The sequence below is a fragment of the Onychomys torridus genome, chromosome 11, assembly GCF_903995425.1.
Source record: "Onychomys torridus chromosome 11, mOncTor1.1, whole genome shotgun sequence".
NCBI classification, from domain to species: Eukaryota; Metazoa; Chordata; class Mammalia; order Rodentia; family Cricetidae; genus Onychomys; species Onychomys torridus.
Genome location: NC_050453.1, coordinates 22,550,947 through 22,576,846, shown reverse-complemented (window position 1 = coordinate 22,576,846; position 25,900 = coordinate 22,550,947). Strand labels below are relative to the sequence as shown.

The following is a 25,900-nucleotide window of genomic DNA, read 5'->3' as shown; positions in this document are numbered from 1 at the left end:
GGTAAGGGCTGTTCCAAACGTTTACTCTCTCGACTGTCTATTGGATGTAACAAGATCGTGCACCTCCTTGCCAGGCTCCAGGCAGAGTAGGCTGGGCTTCCCCACCCCACTCCAGCTCCTACCAGATGCTCTTGGTCCAGCCCCAAGAATGTTGGTCTGTCTCATCCAGAGTAAATCCAGCCCAGTGTCTCTGCCCCCTGCTCAGCTTTATCTTAGATGTCATGTCACACTTAGTCCCAGCTTTTGTGAGACCAATGTCATGTGAAGATCTTCCTCTGCTGCATTTAGTAGTATGTCTCCTTCTCCAGCCATCCTGTGGAGAAGAGACAAAGTGAACAGAGGGGGTCATCAGGTGAGGTTGTGCAGGAGAGCCCAGCAGAAGGGCAGATAAGGGGCAGGTGGAAAGCCTGCCTCATGGAACAGGGCCCTGGAGCACTGGGAGGATCATGTGGAGTCAGGAGGAGAGGACAGGGGTCCGGGAAGAGCGAAGGACAGACAGTGAGGTAAAGAAAGCCAGTGGGTCTGGAGGAGCCAGATGGGATGGGACAGCGCTCTAGAGTATTGTTGACCACTCGAGCATGAGGTCCAGGGCAGCCTTACCACCAGGCCGTCGACGGATGATGAGTTTTCTGAATTCGTCATAGATGAAGATGAGAACACTGTAGGGAATGGCACAGAACCACCAGTTTATCCTGCAGAGAGCAAGCACTGGTCAGTGTGCCTGAAGATACAGGGGCCAGAGAAGGGTAAGCAGCAATGGTGCATGGGAACTCCGGAGACTGAGCTGAGTGCTGGAGGCGGGGGAGGTGAAATGAGATACAGTAGATGTTCCCTTTGAGGAGGTCAGAGCCTGAGTGTAAGGGATTGGGGGTGGAGAGGAAAGACACAAGGAAATCTAAAATGCCAATGGCAATATGGTAAACGTCATGTCCAGAGTTAAATGCAGCATTTATAGAGATTGTCAGCTGACTTTCATGAGTTGATGAGAGAGTCCCTCCTTCCCCCTGCTGCTTTTTCTACATACTCTAAGCCTTGTGATTATGGAAGGGAATATATACACTTATTTATGTGTGTTTATATGTACTCCCACATTGCCAAATAGACTCTTTTTTCCCCTTTTGAGCCCTTTCTATAATTAGGGACCAGGAAGATGGACTCAAGGACTTTTATACCCTTGAGTGACAGAGAACTGTGCATAAATCACCAACACTGTTCAACAGAGCTATAATGCAGGGGTGGGGAGATGGATGGAGATAATGGCTCAGCAGACAAAGTGCTTGCTGCACAAGCCTGGTTACCTGTGTTTGGATCCCTAGAACTCATGCAAAAACCCAGACGCAGTAACACAAGCCTCTGCAATCCCCTAGTGGGAAATGGGAGGCAGAGGCAGGAGAGTCTCCAGAAGCAGGTTGACCAGCTAGCCTAGTGCATGCAGCAGTGAACGAGGGAGAGACGCTTGTCTCTAACAAGGTGGAAGGTGAAGACTGACCCCGGAAGTTGTCCTCTCACCTCCTCATGTATACCGTGGCACATGTGTGCCTGCACTCATATAGGAACACACAGCATACGCATACACAGCCGTACACACAGAGAGAAAAGAAAGAGAAAAAGATAATGCAAACCACCTATGAAATTTAAAGTTTTCTAGTGCCCATATTAAGATAAGTGAAACACAAGAAATTTTAATAATTTTATTTAACTCAATATATCCAAAATACCATTTCAACATATGTGTAATCAATACAAACATTATTTTGTTCTGTTTTGTTTTAAGGTACAGTCTTTCTACATGACTCAAGCAGCCTTCAAACTTGGGATCCTCCTGCCTCAGCCTTTGAGTGCTGAGAGACAAGTATATACCCCTGTGCTAATCAATATAAACAGTACTATTGAGAGTTTACATTTTTCTCTTAATACTAAATCTTGGAAATCTGGTGGATAACCTGTACTGCTTGCCTATCTTTTTTTTTTTTTTTTTTTGGTTTTTTGAGACAGGGTTTCTCTCTGTAGCTTTGGAGGCTGTCCTGGACTAGCTCTGTAGACCAGGCTGGCCTCGAACTCACAGAGATCCACCTGCCTCTGCCTCCTGAGTGCTGGGATTACAGGAGTGCACCACCACCACCTGGTTCTTTTTTTTTTTTTTTTTAATTTATTTAATTTTATTTTATGTGCATTGGCATTTTGCCTGCATGTATATCTGTGTGAGGGTGTCAGATTTTGGAGTTATAGACAGTTGTTAGTTGTCATGTGGGTGCTGGGAATTGAACCTGAGTCCTCTGGAAGAGCAGTCAGTGCTCTTAACCACTGAGCCATCTCTCCAGCCCCCCCCCTTTTTTTTTTCTTTTTTTTGAGACAGGGCTTCTCTGTGTGGTTTTGTGCCTGTCCTGGATCTCACTCTGTAGACCAAGCTGGCCTTGAACTCACAGAGATCCACCTGCCTCTGCCTCCTGAGTGCTGGGATTAAAGGCTTGTGCCGCTGCTGCCACCGCCACCACCACCTGACCTGGCTCCATCTCAGGTATACACCATGTCCAGATTTGGGATATGTAATTTTCAATGGCTAAAAGGAAATACAGTCCAAAAGAATAAAATTATCTTTTCTTTTCTTCCTTTTTAGGTTTTTTTTTTTTTTTTAAGGGTCTTATGTTGCCAGGGTAGCCTCTAATTCATGATTCTCCCACCTCAGTCTCCTACATTGCTGAGACTGTAGATTATAGTGCCACTCTATGTAGCCCAAATTGTGTTTATAGACATATTTAATGTTGCTTTAGTTTGTAACTTTAAGCAAGTTAAAGTTACAAACACATATTTTCATGCTCATTAGTCATATTCAAGAGCTTAGTCGTCATGTATGGACAGTGGCTACCATATTGGACAGTGCAGACTTAGGTCAGGGTTCATTTGCTACACACGTCACAAATATAAACATTAATATACAAACGCCTTTCTACTTATTGAACAACATTTATATGTATACCCTGAATCTGTGTAAGGTATTGGGAAAACGAAAAATGATTACACAATAGTAATTTAGCTCAAGGAGTTCAGAGAGATCAGAGAAAAGAGATGAATGGGCACACAAAATATTAGGTGCTAAGTGCTGTGGCCAAGGTGCATAGAGTACAGTAGAGTTCACTTCCATTTGTTATCGACATCAATAGCAACAACAGCAAAGCTACTATTAAAACACCCTCCATGAACCAAGTATGCTCAGCACTTAAAACCAAGCTCTACCTGTAATTCTCAACACTCTGACAGTCTCTTTTTTCCCCCAGTGCCGGGCACAATTCTAGGGTCTCACATGTTATATCTGTGCTCTGCCACTAAACCATATACCTAGCCCTGCTAGAGATGTACTGACAGCTGAGGCTCAGAGTAGTTGCACATTTCCTTAAAGTCATAAAATAGAGTTGAATTTCAAACTTAGGATTGTCAATGTCTAGGGCTAGTCCCACCATTGAATATTAACTGAGCACCTATATTGTAATGAACCAGTGTGTATAACACTGCAAGGGATGGGTAGGAGAGCAAAGCATGTGAAAACAGCGGAAATGAATTGTAAGAATACACACTAAATTATTCTTCTAGGCTGCCTGTGCAGGTGACATGGTGGCAGGTACTCCTGCTTTTTCCTTGGTAAATTTTAGACTTATCTTTTCAATGCTGGGGGTAGAACCAGGGCCTTGTGCATATGAGGCAAGCACACTGTCACTGAGCTACACCCCCAGTTTCTCCATAAATTTTAAGATTACCAACTAAAACCAAGCATGGTGGCACACACCAATAATCCCAACACTAGGAGACTGAGTTAGGATAATCAGGAGTTCAAAGTCATTCTCTGCTATGCAGCAAGTGCAAAGCCAGCCTGGGTAAATGAGCATGAGACTGTCTAGAAAATTCATCAGCAATATTGATGTTCAAGCAAAACACAAGAAAAAGCTGAGAACTGAATAAGAGAAGGAACCAGACAATAAGAATTTCAGTACAGCCGGTTGGTGGTGGCGCATGCCTTTAATCCAAGCACTTGGGAAGCAGAGGCAGGCAGATCTCTGTGAGTTCGAGGCTAGCCTAGTCTACAAAGTGAGTTCTAGGAGAGCTAGGGCTACACAGAGAAACCCTGTCTTGAAAAAAAAAATTCAGTCTGATCATTCTTGTATATTAACAGATTAATATATTATTAATATTAATTATATCATATATTAAAACATTCTCACATTAAAACAGACCTGTATAAAAACAAAAGAATTAGTTGAGCTATCCATAAATTTGGCTTTTTGTTTTGAGACAAGATTTCTATCCCAGGTTGGCCTCAAACTTACTATGTAACCATAGATACCCTTAAGTTTATGTTGCTTCTGATTCTACTTCCTCTCCACCTGGCAAATTAGACTATTGCCATGATTATGTTAGGACCAAGAAATGTATATCCTCCTCCAGCTCCATTAGATGCCATCATAAAATTTCACTCGATTAAACACCGCTAAGGCAGGAGAGGTGGCTCAGCGGTTAAGAGCACTGGCTGCTCTTCCAGAGGTTCTGAGTTCAATTCCCAGCAACCACATGGTAGCTCCACCTGTAATGAGATCTGGTGTCCTCATAATAAATAAATAAATCTTTAAACATGGCTAAGTCTACTAAATTTGCAAGTCCAATGGCTTGTGTTCACTTGACATAGTCCCTAATACTGCTCTAAATCAAGGCCATGGATTGGAGTGTGAAAGAATCTCTGAGTTACCGAGTGCAGCTCCATTGGTGCACTGTCCTATTCAAACACATTTCCTCCTACTTCCTCCCAAATGATCTCCCTATGTTGGCATCCCTTTCTTTACTCACTTGAGTGGGTACATTCGCAGGGACACATCCATGCCTGGAGTGTAGGACAGGAAAGCTGCCAGGAGTGTCTCCTCAATGATTCCAAATAATAGAATTTTGTTTCTGGGAAGAAAGATTGAAGAGTGTGATAGACATGGGAAGAAAAGGCAAGGAAATGTGGCATGTTTGAGTGTGGGAGGGTTGGTAGCTATTAGTGGGCACTCACTTCATGCCCTGCTTGAAGAGTGAATTCCGGCGTGTCTTGCAGATGATGAGGTCAGCCCACTGCACAATCACAATGCTGATGAAGAAGGCCGTGTGGCATGTGAACTCCACCACCTTCCGCTGCTCATAGGTCTGAGGGTAGAGTGAGCGAAAAGGTGACCTCTGGGTCAGAAAGTGTGGCTGTATTTTGTTTGTGCTCTCACAAATAAAGCTTGCCTGGAGGTCAGAGTGCGGGAGCTAGCCACTAGCGGCCAGGCAGTGGTGACACCCACCTTTAATCCCAGCACTTGGGGGGAGGAGACTGCAAGTGCTGGGAGAGAGGAAAAGATAAGGTGGGGTGGGGACAGGAGCTCGGCCCTGTCAGAATGAGGATTTGGTGGAGGGAAGAAGTCTCTTAGTGGCTGGCTCCTTTACTGGTCTTCCAGCATTTACCCCAATATCTGGCTCTGGTTTTTATTATTAAGACCGATTAGGATTCATGCTACAAGAAAGGAGTTTGGATATACCCAAAAGTTTCTTGTCTTTTGGAACCCAGCATTTGAGCTTTGCTTTCCCTGGATTCCTCTAGCACTGTGCACAAAGCTTTCACAGTGCATTTAATATTTGTGTACTTTCCACACATGACTGAAAGCTATGTTCCTTCATCACACTTTGCCTATTGAATGTTATGTAAGTACTAAATTTACTAAATTAGGAATATGATTAAAAGAAGGTCTTAGGTCAGCAGAATCCAGAGGTCATAGGTCAGAAGGGAAGAGAGATCCAAAGGGCAATACGAATTCAGAGCAGGGAGAAATGTAGTAGACAGAAGGCTGGGGCTGTAACTCAATTGTAGAGTGCTTGCATAACATGTTCAAGGCCCCATAGGATGGTAGACAGGAGGCACTATTGTATTCATTCTGTGGCTCTTTCATTTGTATTTCATACATAAGGGATGTAGAATCTAGTAGGAGACATAAAAATACTAACAATGCCAATACAGTAACTAAGTTATAACAAAGAAGTCAAGAGTACTGTAGGAACACAGGAGAGGTGTATCTAAATTAGACTGGGGGGAAAAACTGGAGAAAAGAGCCTATGTTTAAAAACAAAACAACGTGTTTCTAAGTATAGATAATAGGCGGGTTTGCACAATATTAAGATACCAACTATAAAACCATTTGGGGTGTGCCTAAAGCTGTACTTGAATAGAAATAATAAACCTTACATGATTAGAAAACAAAGGTATAAGGTGTGGTGGTGCATAACTTAAATCCCAGCATTTGGGAGGTAGAGGCAGGCTGATCTCTATATTCAAAGCCAGCCTGGTCTACATAATGAAACATTGTCTCAAACAAACAAAAAAATCCAAACAAACAAAAAAATGGAACATAAGCCAAGAGCAGCCAGCATATTTGTGTGCCAGCTCACTCTGCACTGCCGCCATCTGTGACGACCCCTGTTGTTGCCTAGAGAGTTTAGCATCTGACTCACTGCTACTCTATGTCTACCCGTCCTCATTGTTTTGGGAGATTTAAATATTCATATTTATGAATAATCTTCCATCACCATGGCTTCCCAGTTTTTTATCCCCTCTCATTCTGTTGTCTTCCACACTCTAAGTGGGCAGCTATCTCTTAGAGTTAAGCTTTAGACATCCTAAACCCTTTCCAATACATACGGTTTTTCTACAACTTAAATTTTAAGAATCTTTATCTTCCTTGTTTATCCTTCCAACTCATTCTAGTATATCAATTTCAATATTTCCTGGCCTCCCTTGGACTTACTGAAAAAAAAATCTGTTAACTTGATACGTTTTATGCATGTGCACACACACACACACACACACACACACACACACACACACACACAAGTCCACACACATATGTCTTTTCCTCCCATAACTAGAGTAAGCTCCATAAGAACCATGGCTTATAGGCTGGGTAGGTATAGTGCATACCTTTAATCCCATCACTTGAGAGGCAGAAGCAAGAGGCAGGTAGATATGTTAGAGGCCATCCTGGTCTACATAGAAAGAGACTCGTGACTTGATCGTTTTAGTTAGCTTTCTTTTTTTTTTTAACATTTATTTTATTTTATGTGTGTGTGTTGCTTATGTGACCCATGGAGGTTAGAAGAGGCCATTGGATTCCTCGGAACTGGATTTAAGTGTTGTTGCGAACCATCATATGGGCACTGGGAACCAAACCTGGTTCCTCTGCGAGAGCAACAACTGCTCTTAACCACTGAGCCATCTCTTTAACCTCTTCTGTTGCTATGATAAGACTCCATGACCAAGGAAACTTAGAGCAAACAGAGTGTATTCCAGGCTTACAGTTCCAGAGGGTTAGAGTTCCTGACAGCAGAGCTGAAAGCTCTCCACTCAGAAAGCACACCACTCACAGTTGAAGTAGTCGTTCCTTGTCTTCTAAGAAACTTTCATTAATCCCACTTATCACAACCCATACCAGAAGCTGACCTAGGCCATGGGGAGATGATCGTAATGTTGCCCCCAATGGGTTGAAAGTAATAAGGAGACTATGGAGAAACCTGATTTATGCTGGGATAAAGGGAGGGGCGCCCTCAGGGTAAGACCCCACAGGCAAGGTGAGCACTGGGTAAGCATCCAACTTGTAAAAAAAAAAAAAAAAAAAAAAAAGCCTAAGAAATTCTCTGCTCCTAAAAAGCAGTAACAAATCAAAGCTGACTCAAGTGAAATCCAAGCGGGACAGGGTTTACAAGTTGTCATCCACATGATGCTGGCTTTAAAGTCATGAAGAATAAAGAGTGGTTATGGAATATTCTTCTGTGGTTATGAAACTGAGGTCAGGCATATAACAAAGCAATCAATGAAGCCTTGAGAGGCCATGGTATGAAGCTATGAAAGTAGAGTCTGGATTGCACTGGACCCCAAGATGTTGGAGATGCCAAAGCTATAAGACATCTGCCAAGGAGAGCTGCAGACAGGGAGTGGAACCAGTCCAAGAATGAGAAGTGAGTTGTAGGTGGCAATACTGGAATGGTGGAATATTCCAAGCCCTCTGACACCAGACCCAGGGCTATAGGACCTGGAGTTTTTCCTGTTGGATTTCAGTTTTACTTTGATCTAGTATTTCCTCACTATGTGCTGATTCATCCCCTTTGGAATAGTAATGTATATTCTATACCACTGTATGTTGGGAGTATATAGTTTGATTTTTGCTGTTATTGGGGTTTATAGTTAGATTGCTTGAGTCTTAAAAGAAACTTTAGACTTTAAAACAGTGTTGAGGCTGTGCAAGGCTACTGGGGACTTTTGAAGGTGGACTAAAAGCATTTTGCATTATTATATGGCCAGGAACCAATGGGTCCCATGAATCAATGTGGTGGTTGAATTGAGAATGGCCCCCATAGGCTCATATGTTTGAATACTTGGTCTTCAGTTGATGGAACTCTTTGGGAAGGATTAGAAAGCGTAGCCTTGTTGGGGAAGGTGTGCTACTGGGCGTGGGCTTTAAAGTTTCAAAGCCTCCTGCCATCCCCCATGCACTCTCTGTCTCCTGCTCATGGTTCCAGACGTGAGCTCTTAGCTGCTGCCTGCCACTTGCCACCTTTGTAGGTCTTCAGTGTGTAAGAGAAATACTTGTCATGTAAAATTATTTTTAATTAGCTTTAATCTATTATCTATAAGCATCGTGCCACATCTTGGCTGCAGGGAAGAGGTATAGAATGTAAAACTAACAAGAGCTTGAGTTGAGGGTTGGGGAGATGTTGGTATGGTGACTAATGGGGTATCACTGGCTACTGGATCATGGGAACATGGACTTCTGATGGCCTCATGGGGTTCAACTGGCAGAAGCCACAAGTGTGTAAGAGGTATCTTTTCAACAACTAAGATTTGATCGCACATTTTTTGAGGCAAGGACTCATAGCATACAGTCTAGGACAAGCTTGAACTTACTATGTTCGTAGACTGTCCTTCAATTTGTGGTCATTCTCCTACCTCAGCTTCTCAAGTGCTGGGGTGATTTCCTCAGGCTAATCAGACCCTGCCCTTCCTACTTACCCACTGCTGCCCATAACTGTCTTCTAGGTCGTTCAGGTTTCGATCATCCCAGTGCAGACGGATACCCAGCAGATCAAGAGGCTTAAAACCATTCTCTGCCAGGATCACAAAATAGGTGAAAAATCCCGCCACAGCCTGTATCATCCCTGTGAGTGACAGGCATAGGGAGGAGAGTCTGTTCAGAGCATGGCCCCAAAGACACATCACAGAAGTGGTGGGCTGGTCCTTGCTACTAGCTGGGTTAGTGTGTATCTGCATAGTGATGGAGATTCTTGTTATCAGTGATCTGACCTTGCCATCTCTGTTCCAAACCATGACATTTATTGCTAAACCCTAAGTCAGAAGAGCAGAGGCATCTTAAGCCCCCTCTGACACCAAACACGGAGCTGCAGGATTTGGAGTTTGCCCTGCTGGGTTTCAGTCTTGTTTTGGTCCACCTAGGATCATCTTTGAATCACATATAGTTTTAATTGTGTGTATGTGTCAGAGGCAGGAATATTCATGGTGCTCACAGAAGTCAGAAGAGGGCCTCAGATCCCCCAGAGCTGGAGTTATAGGTAATGGGAGCTGCAAATTGAACGTGGGTCCACTGCAAGACAAGATATGCTCTTGACCCCTGAGCCATCTCTACAGCCCCCTGAGTCAAATATTTAAAAAAGGACTTTGGTATCAATTCATTCTTTCTATTGTGTGATAGCTAAGCATCAGCAGTAGCTGTACTAGTAATGTTTGCCTAACTAGTTACAGCGCTTTGCACGGTGTAGTTTCTTGTGAACACAGCTCCTTCCAGTTCTGAACTGGTGTCCTATGTGGGAAAATCAAACCACAGGACTCAGCTGTCTTCTGGGCCACAGAGGCAGTAGGCAGTGAAGCAGATCCCCAACAGGTCTGACTCCCAAGTCACTGCTGTTTAGACAAATTTCCTCCCCTGAATGATTTCTTCTGTCTCCAGTCTTTTCCCTTTCCATCACTATCTTACTCTCTGAAACACTCTGTCATACTGAGCTAGTTAAGGACCTTATATGGTTCTTTTTTTTTTTTTTTTTCTGGAGCTGAGGGTCGAACCCAGGGCCTTGCACTTGCTAGGCAAGTGTTCTACCACTGAGCTAAATCTCCAACCCCCTTATATGGTTCTTATACATTTTTTCAAGGTTGGTCCCAATGTTGATACTAATGTCTACAGCCTTATTTCCACTACTTCCTTATAGAGACTAAACACCTCCAAAACAATTTACTCATCACTAACCATGCTTTGTGAATTTCGTTTCTCTGCTGGTTCAGGATACTTGCCTACCTACTTACTAGTCAAAACCTAATCTTCAATTTTAAGTTGATTCCTCCCTCAAAGCTCTCGCTCTTTAAAACTGGTGAGTTAGTATGCTTTGGGCCCCTGTAGCATGTTATGTCTTTAGTACTCGCTCGGCATGTGGCAAGGCATAAGGCCAGCTATCATTTTATGTAGGTTTTTCCTTATCACTGGTCTTTAAGGGCAGATCAGAGGTCAACAGTTCTTTGTGGTCTTTCAGGGCCAAGCACAGTTTGTTGTTGAGAAACTCTCTCCCTGACTTCTAAACAGAGGTGTCTAAATGGCCAGCCAAGGCAAGCCTCTCCCTCCCTTCAGCCCTTACTTCTCTAGGCTTACCAATCTGCCCATAGGCCATGCCAATAAGACGGTGGTTCACAAGATTGTCAGTTTTGGGGTTCCGTGGAAGCCTCTTCATGATGTCACTTTCAGGTGTCTCATAAGCCAAGGAGATCGCAGGGACCTGGAGGATGTAGGGTGGGAATGACAAGTACACACAGATACTCTAGCCCTGTCCCTTCAAGTGACAGATTTTTCCCTACACTTGACCTATCTTAGGAATTCCCAGAGTGAGAGCTGGTACTCACCATGTCAGTGCCAAGGTCAATGCAGAGAATGGTAATGGTACCCAGAGGCAAAGGGATGCTTAAGATGATGAACAGCAGGAAGGGGGTGATCTCAGGGATGTTGCTGGTCAAGGTGTACGCGATGGACTTCTTCAGGTTATCAAAGATGAGGCGACCTGGAGAGGAGGGCCAAACTTCTATGAGGAGTAACCAGAGGACATGCATCTGATAAACCAGCTCCTGGTCAGAGAGACTGCTAGAAAGGAGTGGTCCATGAAAACACTGGCAAGTCCTAGACCTTGTGGGGAGGGGTATGTCTGTGTTTTGTCTGTAAATTCTGTGACTATCAAGTAAAGCCATGATTTATTAGCCGTGGCCTGACTTTGTGCTCTTTGTTCTTGGATTCCGCGTGGCTAGTTAGTGTTACCTGATCTCTGAAAATCAGGCAGCACTGGGCCCAGTTAATCCTGGAGGTGTCCCAGAATGCTAGTATTAAAGTCTTCACAAGATCACGGCTGAGTGGAAAGAAGCCAAGCTTGGTTTAGACTTGGGTTTGAACCTGATTTTCTGCCTTACTTAACTTGTGACCTTGCTCTCCCCTTATGTCTCTCATTCCTGCTTCTCCTGCTTTGCAAGATTGCTGAGTCCCGCTTGGCTGCTCTTCCAAAGGCTGCCATCCTCCTCTGAGCCCCCTCCCTGCTTCACTTTTTCTCATTGCTTTAACAACTCTGGAATTTGCCTTGTTCGTTGTCTATCTCTCACCAACACAAAGTAAGTTGTATGTGGGCAGGAACTTCTGTCTTTTGTCTCCTGTACTGGGGTAGTGTCTTGCAAATGGTACTCAGAAAAAATGTATTGAATTAAATAGATTTAAAATTCTGAGCAACAGTGGTTAAGAGCACTGGCTGCTCTTCCAGAGGTCCTGAGTTCAATTCCCAGCAACCACATGGTAGCTCACAACCATCTATAATGGGAACTGAAGCTCTCTCTGGCATGCATGCAGACAGAGCGTTCATACCTAAAAAAAATAAATAAATAAATAAAAACAAAAAAACCCCATAAATAAATAACATTAAAAACTTCATCCCCTGTCTTCCCCTTTAAAACAAAACAAAACAAAACAAAAAACCAAACAAACAAACAAAAAAAACTTTGCAAACTGTCAGATTCATACTAGATTTCAATACAATAGATTGATGTGTTTTAGTAAGATAGCTTCAGACAGAAATGAGCGAGCCTGGCATGTAGCCCTATGGAGTTCTTCTGTTTCAATGGGCATTCTCTTTAGAATTCTCTTGAAAGAGGGTAATTGAGTTCATGCTATTAATTTGCAGAGAATCTCCAATTGGTCTTAACATGTCCCCATAATTCAGGCAACAAGTTCCTATGGGTCCTTGCTGCAGACTGAAACATTGACTTTCCCCTCAGTATGGCTACCTTGAAAAACTTGCAGTAGACACACTTGAATCCCAGGGAGATCACAAAGAAGGAACAGTGCTATGCTAGAGTCTAGGTCTCCCTGGAAAACCTTCCAACTTCTTTTTGTCAAAAAGAATACCCTTAAGTATTAGCTAAATCTTTTTTTTTTTTAAATAGTTTTTCTTATGTCTCACAGGGAGGCCTCAAAATTGCTCTGTAGCCAAGGATGACCTTCAACTCATGATCCTCCTTCCTCCATTTTCAGAATGCTGAGATAATAGGTATTTTATGTGGTGCTGGGACTTAAACCCAGGGCTTTATGCTTGCTAGATAAGCAGTCTACCAACAGAGCCATGTTCCCCCAACCCAAGCTAAATGGAATATTCAAAATTTGTAATTTTTTTGCAGTTCATATAGGATTAGGAGATTGGATGGGGACCAAAGGCAATGAATATAATGTACACTAAGCCCCATTCCAAGGATCAAGTCCCACCATTAGGTACCCTGCCTCCTCACCCTCCTCCACGCCTGTCACGATGGAGGCAAAGTTGTCATCCAGAAGGATCATGTCAGCTGCCTGTTTAGAGACATCAGAGCCAGTGATGCCCATGGCGATGCCGATGTCGGCCTTCTTCAGTGCGGGGGAGTCGTTCACTCCATCACCAGTCACTGCTACAATGGATCCCTGGTGAAACCAGACGAGAGCAAAAAAATATGTGTTAGATTCAGGATCAGTCCCAAACATCAATTGAGTCCAGCATCTCATTTCAATGCAGTCATGTTTAATTTCTCTATGCTCAGCCCTGTCTTCTGTTCCCCCAGGCTATTTAAGCTTTGAGGGAGCCTCTAAACTAAAGGCCATCACTGAGGTGGGATGGAATTCCCTCCAGGACCCTTCTACCCAGCCCACCTATTCTCCTGCTGGGTTTGTGGCTAGCCTCTGCCAGGTTGCCCAAGGCGCCTTGGTTCCCTTACCAGTCTCTGACACCCCTCCACAATGATGAGCTTCTGCTGAGGAGAGGTCCGGGCAAATACTATCTCCTTGTAGGACTTGAGAATGTGGTTCAGCTGTTCTGAGTTCATATCCTTTAGTTCTGAGCCGTGCACTACAATGGCTTTGATAGACCTAAGGGAAGGAGTTTCCAATGGCTGGATCAGAGTTCTGAGGACTCACCTCAGGTTCCAGTGTTCTCTGCTAAACCCGTAATTTCTGGCGTCCTTCCCACCCAGTCTCCTGGTCCTCAATGTCAACTGTCCTAAAATTGACTCATCCCATCCTTGTCCCCTTTTGCCAACTACTCTATTTCTTTTCCTGTCTCCTCTGAAAACTCAGCGACCTAATCACTTAAGCTACTTCTCTGTTATATTTTATTTGGTAGAGTGTCTATCCCACAATCCTACTTGCTGAAGGAGACTCCAGGAATTTTGGGAAGTGGTTTTTGATGGGACAGGCTGAGGATGGAGGGTGAATTGTCAGGTCTGAGTTATTTTGGGGTCTCACTTGAGATCAACTTGACTGACAGGGATATTAAGCCGAGCAGCCATGTCCTCCGCTGTCTCGTTGTTTTCTGAAATGATGCCCACACTTCTGGCAATGGCTTTGGCGGTGATGGGATGATCCCCTGTTACCATGATTACCTGGATTGGAAGGAGGAAGGAAAAGGAGAATGTTTGGGATAAGATCTGGATCCTTTACCCACCAAGTCATAGCCCATTTCGTAGCTCAATTCTAAGCTCAGTTCATACAGGTCAAGAACTGGGGCACTGTGGTCTCGATCCTTGGAGGGAGGCAGGGATGTCAGCTGATGTGGTACAGATCCTTCAGGTTCTATATTGCCCAAGAAGAAGTCGATGATGTGGAAATATGGCAAGATTTAGAATTTCATTCAATTTTTTTAGCAGCTGTTTGCTACTTTAAACATCAACGCAAAAACACATACCCAATGTGAAGGGATGTCTGGAATAATCTGTTGCCTACCAAAACTTCACCAAGGCCTGGTGCATATAGAGCCTTGCCTTGTCCTACACTTTCCACTTGGAAGCTCAAGGTATCCCATTGCTACCCAAAGATGGGTTCCTGTTCTATGCTGTCATACCATTCTGTTCTTTCCACTTTCCACCACTTAGCACTTCTCTCTGTGGTGACCTCTTCCCACCGGGCTGAGAGCTTTGTGAGGGTGATGTGCATATGCACTTTGCCCCACTACCTCTACCTCGGCCTGCACTTAACAAGCCATTAATAGCTAGGGAATGAGGCTCGAAGGGCTGGCTCCCCTGGAGCTCCTTCTCCCGGTTCCCAGCTGTCCTCTAGGCATCCATATGATTTGTCAAGCTCTGATGGGAGAGATAAGTAAAACACTGACAGAGCGAAAATAAACAGACGAACACACAAATAAATCACTGCTTTCGGGAGCAAAGGTCCAGTTGCTTTCAAGGCATGGAAATATGCACAGAAGTGGTTTTCCTTAAAGAACCCCCACCATTCTGAAACACTAGCAGCCCTGACTTGATGGAAGAAGACAGCAAAGTGCTAGGTAAGCTGTGATTATCAAAGACTTGGTGAGACTACACTGAGTCCGTTCGCTGAAGCCTAATGTTGGTTGTTCAGCCTAGTTATGGGACAGTGGATCATCAGGGGCTTGGCCTGTGCACTGACTGGTGGTGAGGATCTACAAAGGAACTACGAGAGGACTGTCTCCAGGTGGTGACACGTCCCTTAGCGATGTGATTCTGGGTGACAGTGTAATGGAAGCTCCCAGGTGGCCCATCAACAGTGGCCTGGGACCTGCTTCCCAAGGCGTGCTGTCCACCTCCTACATTCCTAGTATCTCATCATGTTTGACCATTTTATGGACTGTTGTCTAGTGGCTCCAGCCATACCACCTCCCTGCCAAGTCAGAGATATAAAAACTACAATGCTATTTCAAGAGTGAGTCCCTTGGACACTATCTGACTAAGCACCCATATACTCATGTATGAGATACACTCATATAGTAAAAGTGCAGTTCTACAGAGAATAGCTCCCTTTAAAGTAAAGGATATCCGGGACTGGAGAGATGGCTCAGAGGTTAAGAGCACTGACTGCTCTTCCAGAGGTCCTGAGTTCAATTCCTAGCAACCACATGGTGGCTCACAACCATCTATAGTGAGATCTGGTACCCTCTTCTGGCCTGCAGTCATACGTGCTATATACATAATACATAAATAAATCTTTAAAGTAAAGGATATCCAACTGCTTCTGGAATTAAATTCTTCCAGAAGAATTAAATTCCCAGCGTGTTGATGCTGCCTATACCTCTGATTTTCCCACACCATTGTACCAGCTACCCTACGTTCCCATCTACCCTCTTCCCCCAGACCAGACCATCTGAAAGAAACTTGCAAATGTTGGTAAGGAAACTATATCCCTGGGACAGTTTTCAAAGCCTGACTTCTTTGTAGAGGGAACCAGGCTTGAAATATGCCAAGAATCTTCATTCTACTGAAGTCTTAGTGACTAATCTAATGGAAGTATTTTTTAAAATCACATTTATTTCAAACAGGCATATGGCTACCTGTTTAGTCCTTCCATTATTTCCCTGTTAAAGGCTTTGGGGTCATGCAACAATTATATGACTTCTTTTATTCAGTAGTCTGTGGTAGTCATCAGTTCTGCATCACCATCACTTGGGGGGGCGGGGGGCTCTGGAAGGGTTTACTTCTGAACAAGCTCCTACGTGTCTATTACATTTTGTACATTTTGAAAGATGATGCTATCCTTCTGTCTTATACTTCCCTACTGGGAGAGAATGATTCATGATGCCTCACTGAGTCTGCCAACTTCCCATCGTGTTAGAGTCCAGAAAGAGGCACACAACTATAGCAAGTCCTATAAACAGGCCCCAAACAAGGGCTTTTCATACAGCCTTGAGGCCTCCTAGCTCATGCAAACTATAATGAGCTGGCTGTACCTCAGCCTGTGGTGACATCCTGATCTGTTGGACATCCTGACCTGTATTACTTTTTTGCTCCCTATTTGGGCCTCCCATCTGCTGGCACACGTGTAGCTTTCTTCTTGCCAACGAGATCCACAAATCCCCAGGTGAGAAAAATTGCTGACTACATTCATACTGTTATTCCTCATTCTAAGAGTCTACCTCAAAGCTCAGAAAATTCAGATGAATGTCTTCTTCCACAATATGGGATGCTGGCTCATGGCACTTTGGGGAAACATCAACATTGGTTATTCTATGGAGATGTTCTGTAATAATGCCATCTCCACAAAGAACTTACTGCCTTGGAGGCTTTGCAAGGTGGTGATTAAAAAATGGGATGCTTCATAATTTCCCACATCATTTCTTTAGTTTCCACTCCAGTGAACCATTATTTAACTAAGCGTTGTTCAGGATGGCTCAGACAAATTGTCAGCAGTCACAGGTCTAATGTAAGAGCAGCTCCAGCTGGGAGCACCTGTTCCCCTAAAGTGCCTCCTACTTCTCTGCTCTAGCCAACTCTTCCCAAGTCTGGAGGATGCAGATGATCCAGAATACAAGGTATGAGCAGCAGGTGCCAGAATCTATTCTGTTAAGATATGAGTCTTGGCGGCCTGGAGAGATGGCTCAGAGGTTAAGAGCACCGACTGCTCTTCCAGAGGTCCTGAGTTCAATTCCCAGCAACCACATGGTGGCTCACAGCCATCTGTAATGAGATCTGGTGCCCTCTTCTGTGTACATAAATAAATAAATAAACAGGGAACGAGAGAGGCACAAACGACTCTGGCTACTTGAGCAAACCTAAGTCTCTAGGATACTAGACAACACATGATTAAAAAAAAAAAAAAGATCTGAGTCTTGAGCCAGTGAGATGGCTTAGTGGGTACAAGCACTTGCTGTACAAGCCTGACAACCTGAGTTCAAATCCTGAAGCCCCCAAGGTGGAAAGAAAGAATTGACTCCCAGAGGTTTTTCTCTGAACTATGCATGTGCATCATGGCATGTGTGTTCCTACATTCACATATTTCCAGATACATACACAACCACTCATTCAATCAACATTTAAAAAAGATTTGAGCCTTTGACCTAGAACTATGAATACACAGAGTCTCCAAATTGGAAAAAATTCCATTGCTGCCTTCCTGTGAAATCCAAGCTCCACCTCATCCAAGACGTCGCACCCATGGGCTTGCTTTATAGTGGAGTTTCACTCCTAGTTTCTAGTTGCTCTTTGGCGATCGGAGGTTTATATCTGTTATTGCAGCTGCTCACTGCAAGTCAGACCCATAGAGAGCTCCCTAGCTCTCTATGACCCATGGTCACTCTTCCCTGCTCCAGCCACCAGGCCCCTTAGCCTCACAGTGTTACCATGCATCCCAACATTAGCTCCTCTTACATTCAGCAGGGCAGCAGTAGCATGGTACAGGAGCTTGTTCAAAAGGTGCAACCTCCAGGGGCCCTAGATCTACTGAATCAAGCTAAGAGGAAGGGAGGGGAGGAGAGGGGAGAGAGGGAGAGAGAGAGCCAATATTCACACACTGGTCTAAGAAGCTCTCTCCTCATCAGTGGTTTCAACTTGAGTCCTCATTAGAATTTCTCAAAACTTTTGAAGTGTTGATACCTGAGAGCCATCCTGGGCTTTGGGGTTTAGCTTAGAGTTTCCAAGCTTCCCTGGTGAGTCTAACAATCAGTGTGGGGAAGGCTTCTGGAAGAAACTTCCATTTAGACATCTCCTAAACTCAAGGAGGCAGAAATCAACGAAGCCAAGATTATTCAGCACCTACTCTGGGCCGAGCTTTCTGCTAGGTGCTCCAACTTGTGACAGATGAGGGGCTTTGCAGGAGGGCAGGAATTTACCTTGATCCCCGCACTTCGACACTTGCCCACAGCATCAGGCACAGCAGTTCGAGGAGGGTCAATCATGGATATGAGGCCCACGAAACACATATTTTCCATGGGAAAATTTAATTCATCTGTATTAAATTGGAATCCCTTAGAGAAGTTGCTAGGCAAGTTCAAGAAGCAGAACCCTGGAGAGAGAAGAAGAGCCCAGCAGTCATTCATTCCCCACTCAGTGACTCCTGCCACACACTCTACTACCGTAAGCTTCTCGGCCCACACACGGTCACTTTGGTGGCATTCTCTCAAAGCCACCCCCCGCCCCGCAGCTCCTCACCCAGTACGCGTTCTCCCAGACCTCCCAGCTCTAAGTAGGCATTTTGGAAGTCTGTCCTCATCTCCTCGTCCATAGGGTACTCCTGCCCATTCAGCAGGAAACTGGTGCAAAAATCCAAGATCCTCTCAGGAGCACCCTTCATCAACAGCACATGGGCTTGGGAGTCATCTTCCAGAAGGTGGATGGACATCTAGGGAGAGGCCGTGTAGGGAGGGAAGGTTAAGCGTCTGGCAGCCTGCTTGCTACCCATCCCCCACCCTCAATCAGACTCAAGCAGAGAGTTTGCACCACAATCTAGAATCTTCTCAGAAATTCTCCCATAGCGGGTACTTTCCTTTCTCCCTGATTCCTTGCTGATTGGATGGCTCAAGTGAGCTCGAAGACCAGTGTGTTCTAGAGCCAGAATCGTGTCTTATCTACTTTGTGAGCTCAGCTAAGTTCAGTCAAGTCTGTAAAACCTTAGGTCCTTCCATAGAGGGTGAAAATGTCTTGCCTTGCCTGCTTTATAGGTTTTTGTTTTTAATGACTTATCTTTATAAAATGTGCTTTGGTGTTTTGCCTGCAGGTGTGTCTGTGGTGAGGGGGTCAAATCCCTTGGAGCTAGATTACAGTTCTGAGATGTCACGTGGGTCCTCTGGGAGAGCAGCCACTGTTAACCAAAGCCATCTATCTTTCCAGTCCCCTTTATTGTTTTGTTGTTGTTTGTTTTTAAGGAGATAGTTGTAAAACAAAAGCAAACAAGCAAACAAACAAACAAACAAAAACAAACCAACTCCCCCATCCTCCCCCTTCACCTCCCCCAGCTGAACTTTGAAACAGAAACACAAACTAAGTAATTTAGCCCAGTGGCCTCTCTTCTGCAGGCAGGAGATGCTGCCACCGAGGAAGACTGCCTGCTGGCTGGATGTCTGATGATGGAGGGTAAGGTATATGTTCATGACATAAATCTGCAGAGACTGCACAACCAGAGGAAGCAGTCAGCTGGCTTGGGTTCAGCCTTTCCCTTGGATCTCTGATCTATGAAAAGCCACCCCCAACCCCCCAGAGTTCCTCTGTTGACTTTTAAGAACTGCCTGCTAAGGCCCCTGTTGGAGACAGAATGAGCAAATTGAAAGGAACTGTGGGAACACCAAGGAGGCCAGACAGGACTTCTCGGATGTCTGTGGAGTGGGATGAGCCACTGGCGCGTAAAATGTGGCTACAACTGATTTGTTAGAGAATGATCAGTTGTGTTCAAGATAGGCTTAAGTGGTTAAAAGGGAAAATCTTGTTTAAAGGAGGAAGCTGTAAGATTAACAGAGTTCAATCGTCTCTGTGCTCAATGAATCTTTGTTGAAAGAATAAAAGGCTCAGGTGAGCGCAAGCACTTCTTACCTACTAACCTGGTCACAGGGAATAAAAGCCTTGATAGAAGATTACAGATAGGGCCTTATAAGATGGCTCAACAAACTAAGATGCTTGAGGCCAAACCTGAAGACCTGAATTTGATCCCTGGACTGACAGGGGAAGGAGTGGACCAGTTCCCATAGATTGTTGTCCTCTGGCCACGGAATCCATCACACACACACACACACACACACACTACAAAGAAACAAGTGTTTTGCCTGGGTGCAGTGGCCCATGCTTTTAATCCCAGCACTCAAGAGACAGAGACAGGTGCATCTCTGTGAGATCAAAGCCAGCCTGGGCTACAGCGTGAGTTCCAGGGTATATAGAGACACTGCCTCAAAAAGAAATGTGTTGTTTGTTTGTTTCCGCAGGTCTCTTTCTGTAGACCAGGCTGGCCTTGAACCCATGAGATCCTCATGCCTCTGGCTCCTGAGTGCTGCAATTAAAGGCATAAACCACCATACCTGGCCAAAAGAAAAATATATGTATATATTTTGGTTAAGATTACAGATAAAGAAGATGGAGAGAGAAATGAGAAATGCTCAGACTAGATCTATTTGATTTCCATTTCAGAGATGGTCAGAGACCAAGCTTTGCAAGCAACTGACAGGCTAAGGAAGACACATTCCTTTCAAAGACTGGAGGCTCTGCCCTTGGAGCAAGCTAATTATAGTAGTTCACTCAAAGTCTGCCAGAGCTAGTGCCCGCTGGAGCTGAGTCCAGCAGACTTGGTCTGTCACACACCGTGTACCACAGAGACCAGTCCTGCCACTTGAATGACATTCAGTAGCTCTGAGGCACTCATACGGTAATTTTGGGGAACATAGTTACTTGTTGGACATTCCAACAATGTCATGAATATGTTTGACTTTTATTTTTAACCACATGGAGGGAGAGGTACCTAATTCATCCAAAGGCTTTGCTCACACTCTGCCAAGCCATGAAATTCCTGTCTAGTTAGCCAGGCCACCAAGTGTCAGGGAGAAAAAAAAAAAAGAGTGGGAATAAAGTTTGCAGCTTTTCTGCAGATCTGGGAGATCAATTTTATTAAAGTGACTACATAAGACAAGTTAAACAGGAAGTGTTGGTCTACCTATCTCTTAGTGTTCCATCAGAAATGACAAGCAATTGAGTTTTAAAAATATATATAGACTGTGTTATTTTGTTATGTCTGAAGACAGAAAGGCAAAACTGACTTAGGAATCTTTTTTCATAACCCTGCTCACACACTCAACTGTCTGGTCTTCATGGAAATACAAGGAATTTGAGGAGTCATTACTTGAGCCTGGTCAGCCTCCAGCCCTGGGAGGCCACTTACTGTTCTCTACGTTCTATTGACATCCTCTCTTCAAACTCGGTTTGGATTCTTGCTACCCCTATGGGCTATTTTGACTTTTCTTCTTCTTTCTTCTTCTTCTTCCTCCTCCTCCTCCTCCTCCTCCTCCTCCTCCTCCTCCTCCTCCTCCTCCTTCTTCTTCTTCTTCTTTTTAGACAGGGTCTCATACTATAAGTCAAGCTTACCTGGAACTCAGGGTACTCCTTCTGCCCCCATGCACAGGTACTCAGTTTGTACACTGACCATTTCTCAGCCTTTCTTTTTCCTACCTGCTTCCTTCCTGGATAATAAATCAATGCTTTTAGCAGATGAAAACTATGACATGTGCTGGTGACCCCAAACTGCCTCACTGATGGCTGCACTTGAACTTTCCAGAGGGAAAAGGGATATTGCATGGCTAAGGAAACAGAACAGCTTGCAGACACAGCCTTTCTGTCTAGAGTGGTACAGCAGACACTGGTACAGACCAACGGTTGTCTGTGACTCCGATGCGACCCCCACAAGCCAGCCTTGACTACTTCTGTCTCCGCGAGCATCTTAGGATGCTCTTTCATGGCAGGTGGCCTGGGTGCGAATTCTGCTAAGAATTCCTTTGTCACCTATTTCTCCCCTCTTGACGTGAGCTTTCCTCCGAGTCGGCCTGCTGGCCGTCCTGAGCTAGTGCCCTGCTCAGAAGTACAGCTGGAGGCAGAGGCGTAGCTTCCCCACAAGCCAACCACACCGCCTCCCTTCTCCTTCCTTGGTCAATTCTGTACCTGGTACTTGTTGGTAGAATTGAAGGGAATCTCTGCCACCTTGGGGTTTTTCTGTCTCATTTCACTCACAGGGTTGTAGGACTGTTCAATGAATTTGAGGAGGGCCGACTCAGAAGCATCCCCCGTTGTTGCCCGCTGCAGGGAAGGGTTTGCATAAGCCCCAGGGGTGGAGCATCTGGGCCCAGGATTTACCTGTGCTCCCAAGGAGGCAGAATGGGGGGGAAGGGCAGAGAAGCAGGCTCTTCTGGGAGAGGGGCAGTGATACACGAGTCACCGAGGTACCCTCTTCCACGTAGTACCTTAGCTATGGGAACGGACTCCTGATGAGGCTTAAAGTCAGCCCGGTTACAGAGGCCAGCAATCCGAGCCAGGTAAAACCAGGTGTCCGAGGACTTGGGAAATGTTTTCCCTAGGGAAGAAGAAGGGGAGAGCTGTAAACAAACAGAATTGAATTGGAGGGATTGCCCTTGGAGAGAGAGTCAGGGATTAGGAGGTTCAAGGTCATCTTCAACTACCTATTGAGTTGAAGGCTAGGCAATCCTCAAAGCAGGAGGCCATTCATATTCTCTTCCAGGAAACAAACACTGCCTCCCCCTTTCATTCCCCATTCCATCTCTCTCTTGCTTGCCTACATCTCCTAAGGATCCCACCCCAAATCCCTCTACTCTTGGCCACTAGTGCCACTAGTCACCGGTATGTTCCTCACTGGTGTCAGCCTCATACACAGTTTTGTCAAACCACAAGTGGGCCACTGTCATGCGGTTCTGGGTGAGGGTGCCTGTCTTGTCGGAGCAGATGGTGGATGTGGAGCCCAGCGTCTCCACCGCCTCCAGGTTCTTCACCAGGCAGTTCTTCCGGGCCATGCGCTTGGCTGTCAGTGTCAGGCACACCTAAAGCCACCAAAAGGGGAAAGAGTGGATTGAGTGGGGAGGATTATTCACATTATTTTGTTTTGGAGATTCCATCTTTTATTATTATTATTTTTTTTTTATTTTTATTTCCCTTTTATCCTAGCCCAGTCTTTACAAATCCCATCTGAGACCATCATAAAGAATATTGAGGAGCTGGGTGTTGGTGGCATACACCTTTAATTCCAGCACTCAGGAGGCAGAGGCAGGCCGATCTCTGTGATTTCGAGGCCAGCCTGGACTACAGAGTGAGTTCCAGGACAGCCAGGGCCACACAGAGAAATCCTGTCCTGAAAAAACAAAACAAAACAAAAGCAAAACAAAAAAAAGAATACCGAGGAAATGATTTCGATGTGTGCTTTATGGCAAGATTTCAGTGTCTTCCTTCACCAGAAGGACAGTCACAGCACAAGCTCCTTCCCCGGGAGGGGTTTAGATTTTCTATTCAGTAGCCTTTTTTCCATCCTGGGCCACTTCCTCTCTCTCAGCTCGAGTCCCTCCAGGGACCACAAAGACAGGTAATGTTTAATTATAGTATACAGCACTGTGTATGGACCAGGCACTTTGCCAGTAATTTCAGAAAGGTTTGGGCAGGAGAGAATGGTGACATGGAGAAGGAATGTCACAGTACCAAAAAGCCTTGAGAAATCGTTTAAACCAGAAGGTTTTGTTAATCATAAATTGAACTCAAGGTTGTTTTAAAAGCTAACAAATTATTGTACTGAGGATATGTAAGTATAGAATTCCAGTTATGGAATTATAATCACTAGTCCTGATGTTTTAAAACTGGTCCAAACACACCCCTAAATGTTATTCTCATTTCTATTTTAAGAAGACTATTGAAAAACTAGAGCGTACCCCAAACAAGCTGTTAGGGAGACAAAGAGCTGAGATCTTGTCAGAGGAAGGATGGTTAAGACTCCCTGGAGAATCTGAGGGGACATGGTGACTGCATTAGTGGGGGAAGGGGAGCTAGACATAGGAGACAGAGAGTCAATTTATTTTGGTTGGGAAAAGGAGGTTGAAATAGGGAATCATATTTCTGCTCAATACAGTAAATTTAACTAAGTGATCCAAGAGCAAAATAGGCTGAGCCAAGGAGGAGCTATGGTCTCCATTCTCAGAAAGAAAAACAAAACAAAACAAAACAAACAAAACAAAACAAAAAAAAAACCCCACAATTATCTTTCATGGATTTTTATAGATGACATTCAGTGTTGGCTCAAAGGTTGACTTTAAATGGCCTTGAAGTCCTATCCAGTTGGATTCCGTAATTCCAAATTAATCTTTCTCTAAAAACTAATGAATACTTGAGGCCTGAAGGTCTTAAGTGATTTGGCCAAGTTTAACAATCAGTTCACCCAAGACCAGAATACACGTTTTCTCTGTTGACTGAGGAGAAAGAGGTATAGGTACAGGTAGTCAGTGTAATGTTGGGAACTAAGGTGCTTCTGATGCCTATATGCACACCCTACACTTAAGATGTTCAACAACAGCAAAATCAATACTAAGGATTTCATTCCCCTGGGGTTATTTGTCTGCCCAGAGCCCCCCCCCCCCCCCAACACACACGCCTAGTTTACTCACAGTGACAGTGGCCAGCAGCCCTTCAGGCACGTTGGCCACAATGATGCCAATAAGGAAAATGACAGCATCCAGCCAGGTATAGCCCAAGATCAGTGAGAGCAAAAAAAAAGTGACACCAAGGAAGACAGCGACAGCTGTAATCAGATGAATGAAGTGTTCGATTTCAATAGCAATGGGGGTCTGGCCCATTGCCAAGCCCGATGTCAGTGAAGCAATTCGTCCCATTACTGTGGAGTCTCCGGTAGCAATCACAATACCCCGGGCTGTTCCTATGAAGGAAGAAGCAAGCTGTGATCCCATACTGTGGTAAAGAAATGCCTGTATTGGTATCTCCCCCCACCCCTTATTATTGACATAGAACTCCTAAAACCCTTAGATTGGATTGCTAGGAGCATCTTTCTTATCATAGTTGGTTCCTAACACTTCATAATTTCTGGAGTGACAGAAATATCAGGCATAGAGCTTCTAAATAGAATTCCTTAGGTGGTAAGAGAACCTTTTGTTTTAGTGAGGCAACTCTTGTGAGTTCTGGGTTAGCCACAGGAAGAGGGAGTTGCTAGGGAAACCAACTATGTGGTTACATGGTGGACTTTCAGATCTACAGCCCAACTTCTGAGAAGATGGAAGCTGAAGGGTGAGTTGATAACCAATGGCAAATGATACAACCAGTCATGTCTGTGTAATCAGACACCCATTAAGAAGCCAAGACAGCTGGGCGGTGGTGGCGCACGCCTGTAATCCCAGTACTCGGGAGGCAGAGGCAGGTGGATCTCTGTGAGTTTGAGGTAGTCCAGGACAGGTTCCAAAGCTACAGAGAAACCCTGTCTTGAAAAACCAAAAAAAAAAAAAAAAAAAGAAGAAGAAGAAGAAGAAGAAGAAGAAGAAGAAGAAGAAGAAGAAAAAGGAGGAGGAGGGGGAGGGAAAGGGGAAGGGGGAGGGGAAGGGGAAGAGGAGGAGGAGAAGAAGAAGAAGGAGGAGGAGGAGGAGGAGGAGAAGGAGGAGGAGGAGGAGGAGGAGGAGGAGGAGGAGGAGGAGGAGAAGAAGAAGAAGAAGAAGAAGAAGAAGAAGAAGAAACCAAGACAACTGGGTTTGGAGAACTTCCAGACTGGTAACACATGGAGGTGTCTGGAGGTGTCTGGAGGATCCTCAGAGAGGGTACAAAAGTTCCACACAGAGAAGATACAGAAGCCCACATACCATTCCCTATGCATGTCTCCCATCTGGGTGTTCCCTGGCATCCTATCAACTGTCATAGATGGGAAATGTAGGTCAAGTACTTCTCTGAGTTCTGTGAGCCTCAAGTCACGGGAATCCCATTCACAGTCAATGTGTCAGAAGTATGGATAACAACCTATTATTCCTTGGATTAGAGTCTGAAATAGGAAGAGTCCCGTGGGATTAAGCCCTCATCTGATGCTATTTTGAGACA

General features: G+C 44.7%; 2 protein-coding genes across 2 annotated transcripts in view; both read right to left on the bottom strand.

Moving 5' to 3' along the window:
* Positions 1–284: 284 nt before the first annotated feature.
* On the bottom strand, positions 285–9,227 carry LOC118593111 (sodium/potassium-transporting ATPase subunit alpha-4-like). The gene is made up of 5 exons (XM_036202385.1): positions 9,062–9,227; positions 5,039–5,169; positions 4,834–4,935; positions 601–692; positions 285–313 (listed from the first exon to the last, which is right to left on the bottom strand). Exons 1-5 carry the CDS (start codon positions 9,203–9,205, stop codon positions 285–287), a joined length of 498 nt encoding a protein of 165 aa, XP_036058278.1. The 5' UTR covers positions 9,206–9,227.
* A 12,737-nt stretch (positions 9,228–21,964) lies between these two features.
* LOC118593296 (sodium/potassium-transporting ATPase subunit alpha-4-like) overlaps positions 21,965–25,900 on the bottom strand; it is a 14,741-nt gene continuing 10,805 nt past the window's right edge. Inside the window, exons 7-10 of the mRNA XM_036202662.1 lie at positions 24,472–24,740; positions 22,700–22,866; positions 22,326–22,385; positions 21,965–22,151 (exon numbers count right to left, since the gene is read on the bottom strand). Of these exons, the coding sequence (XP_036058555.1) occupies positions 21,965–22,151; positions 22,326–22,385; positions 22,700–22,866; positions 24,472–24,740 (683 nt within the window). The remainder of the gene's footprint in view (positions 22,152–22,325; positions 22,386–22,699; positions 22,867–24,471; positions 24,741–25,900) is intronic.

Coding starts and splice junctions, on each gene's coding strand:
- LOC118593111 (XM_036202385.1), bottom strand. CDS start 9,205: ATGATACAGGCTGTGGCGGGATTTTTCACCTATTTTGTGATCCTGGCA. Junction 5,170..9,061: donor ACAGTTATGGGCAGCAGTGG/GTAAGTAGGAAG, acceptor CTCTACCCTCAG/ACCTATGAGCAGCGGAAGGT. Junction 693..4,833: donor CTGCGAATGTACCCACTCAA/GTGAGTAAAGAA, acceptor TGCTCTCTGCAG/GATAAACTGGTGGTTCTGTG.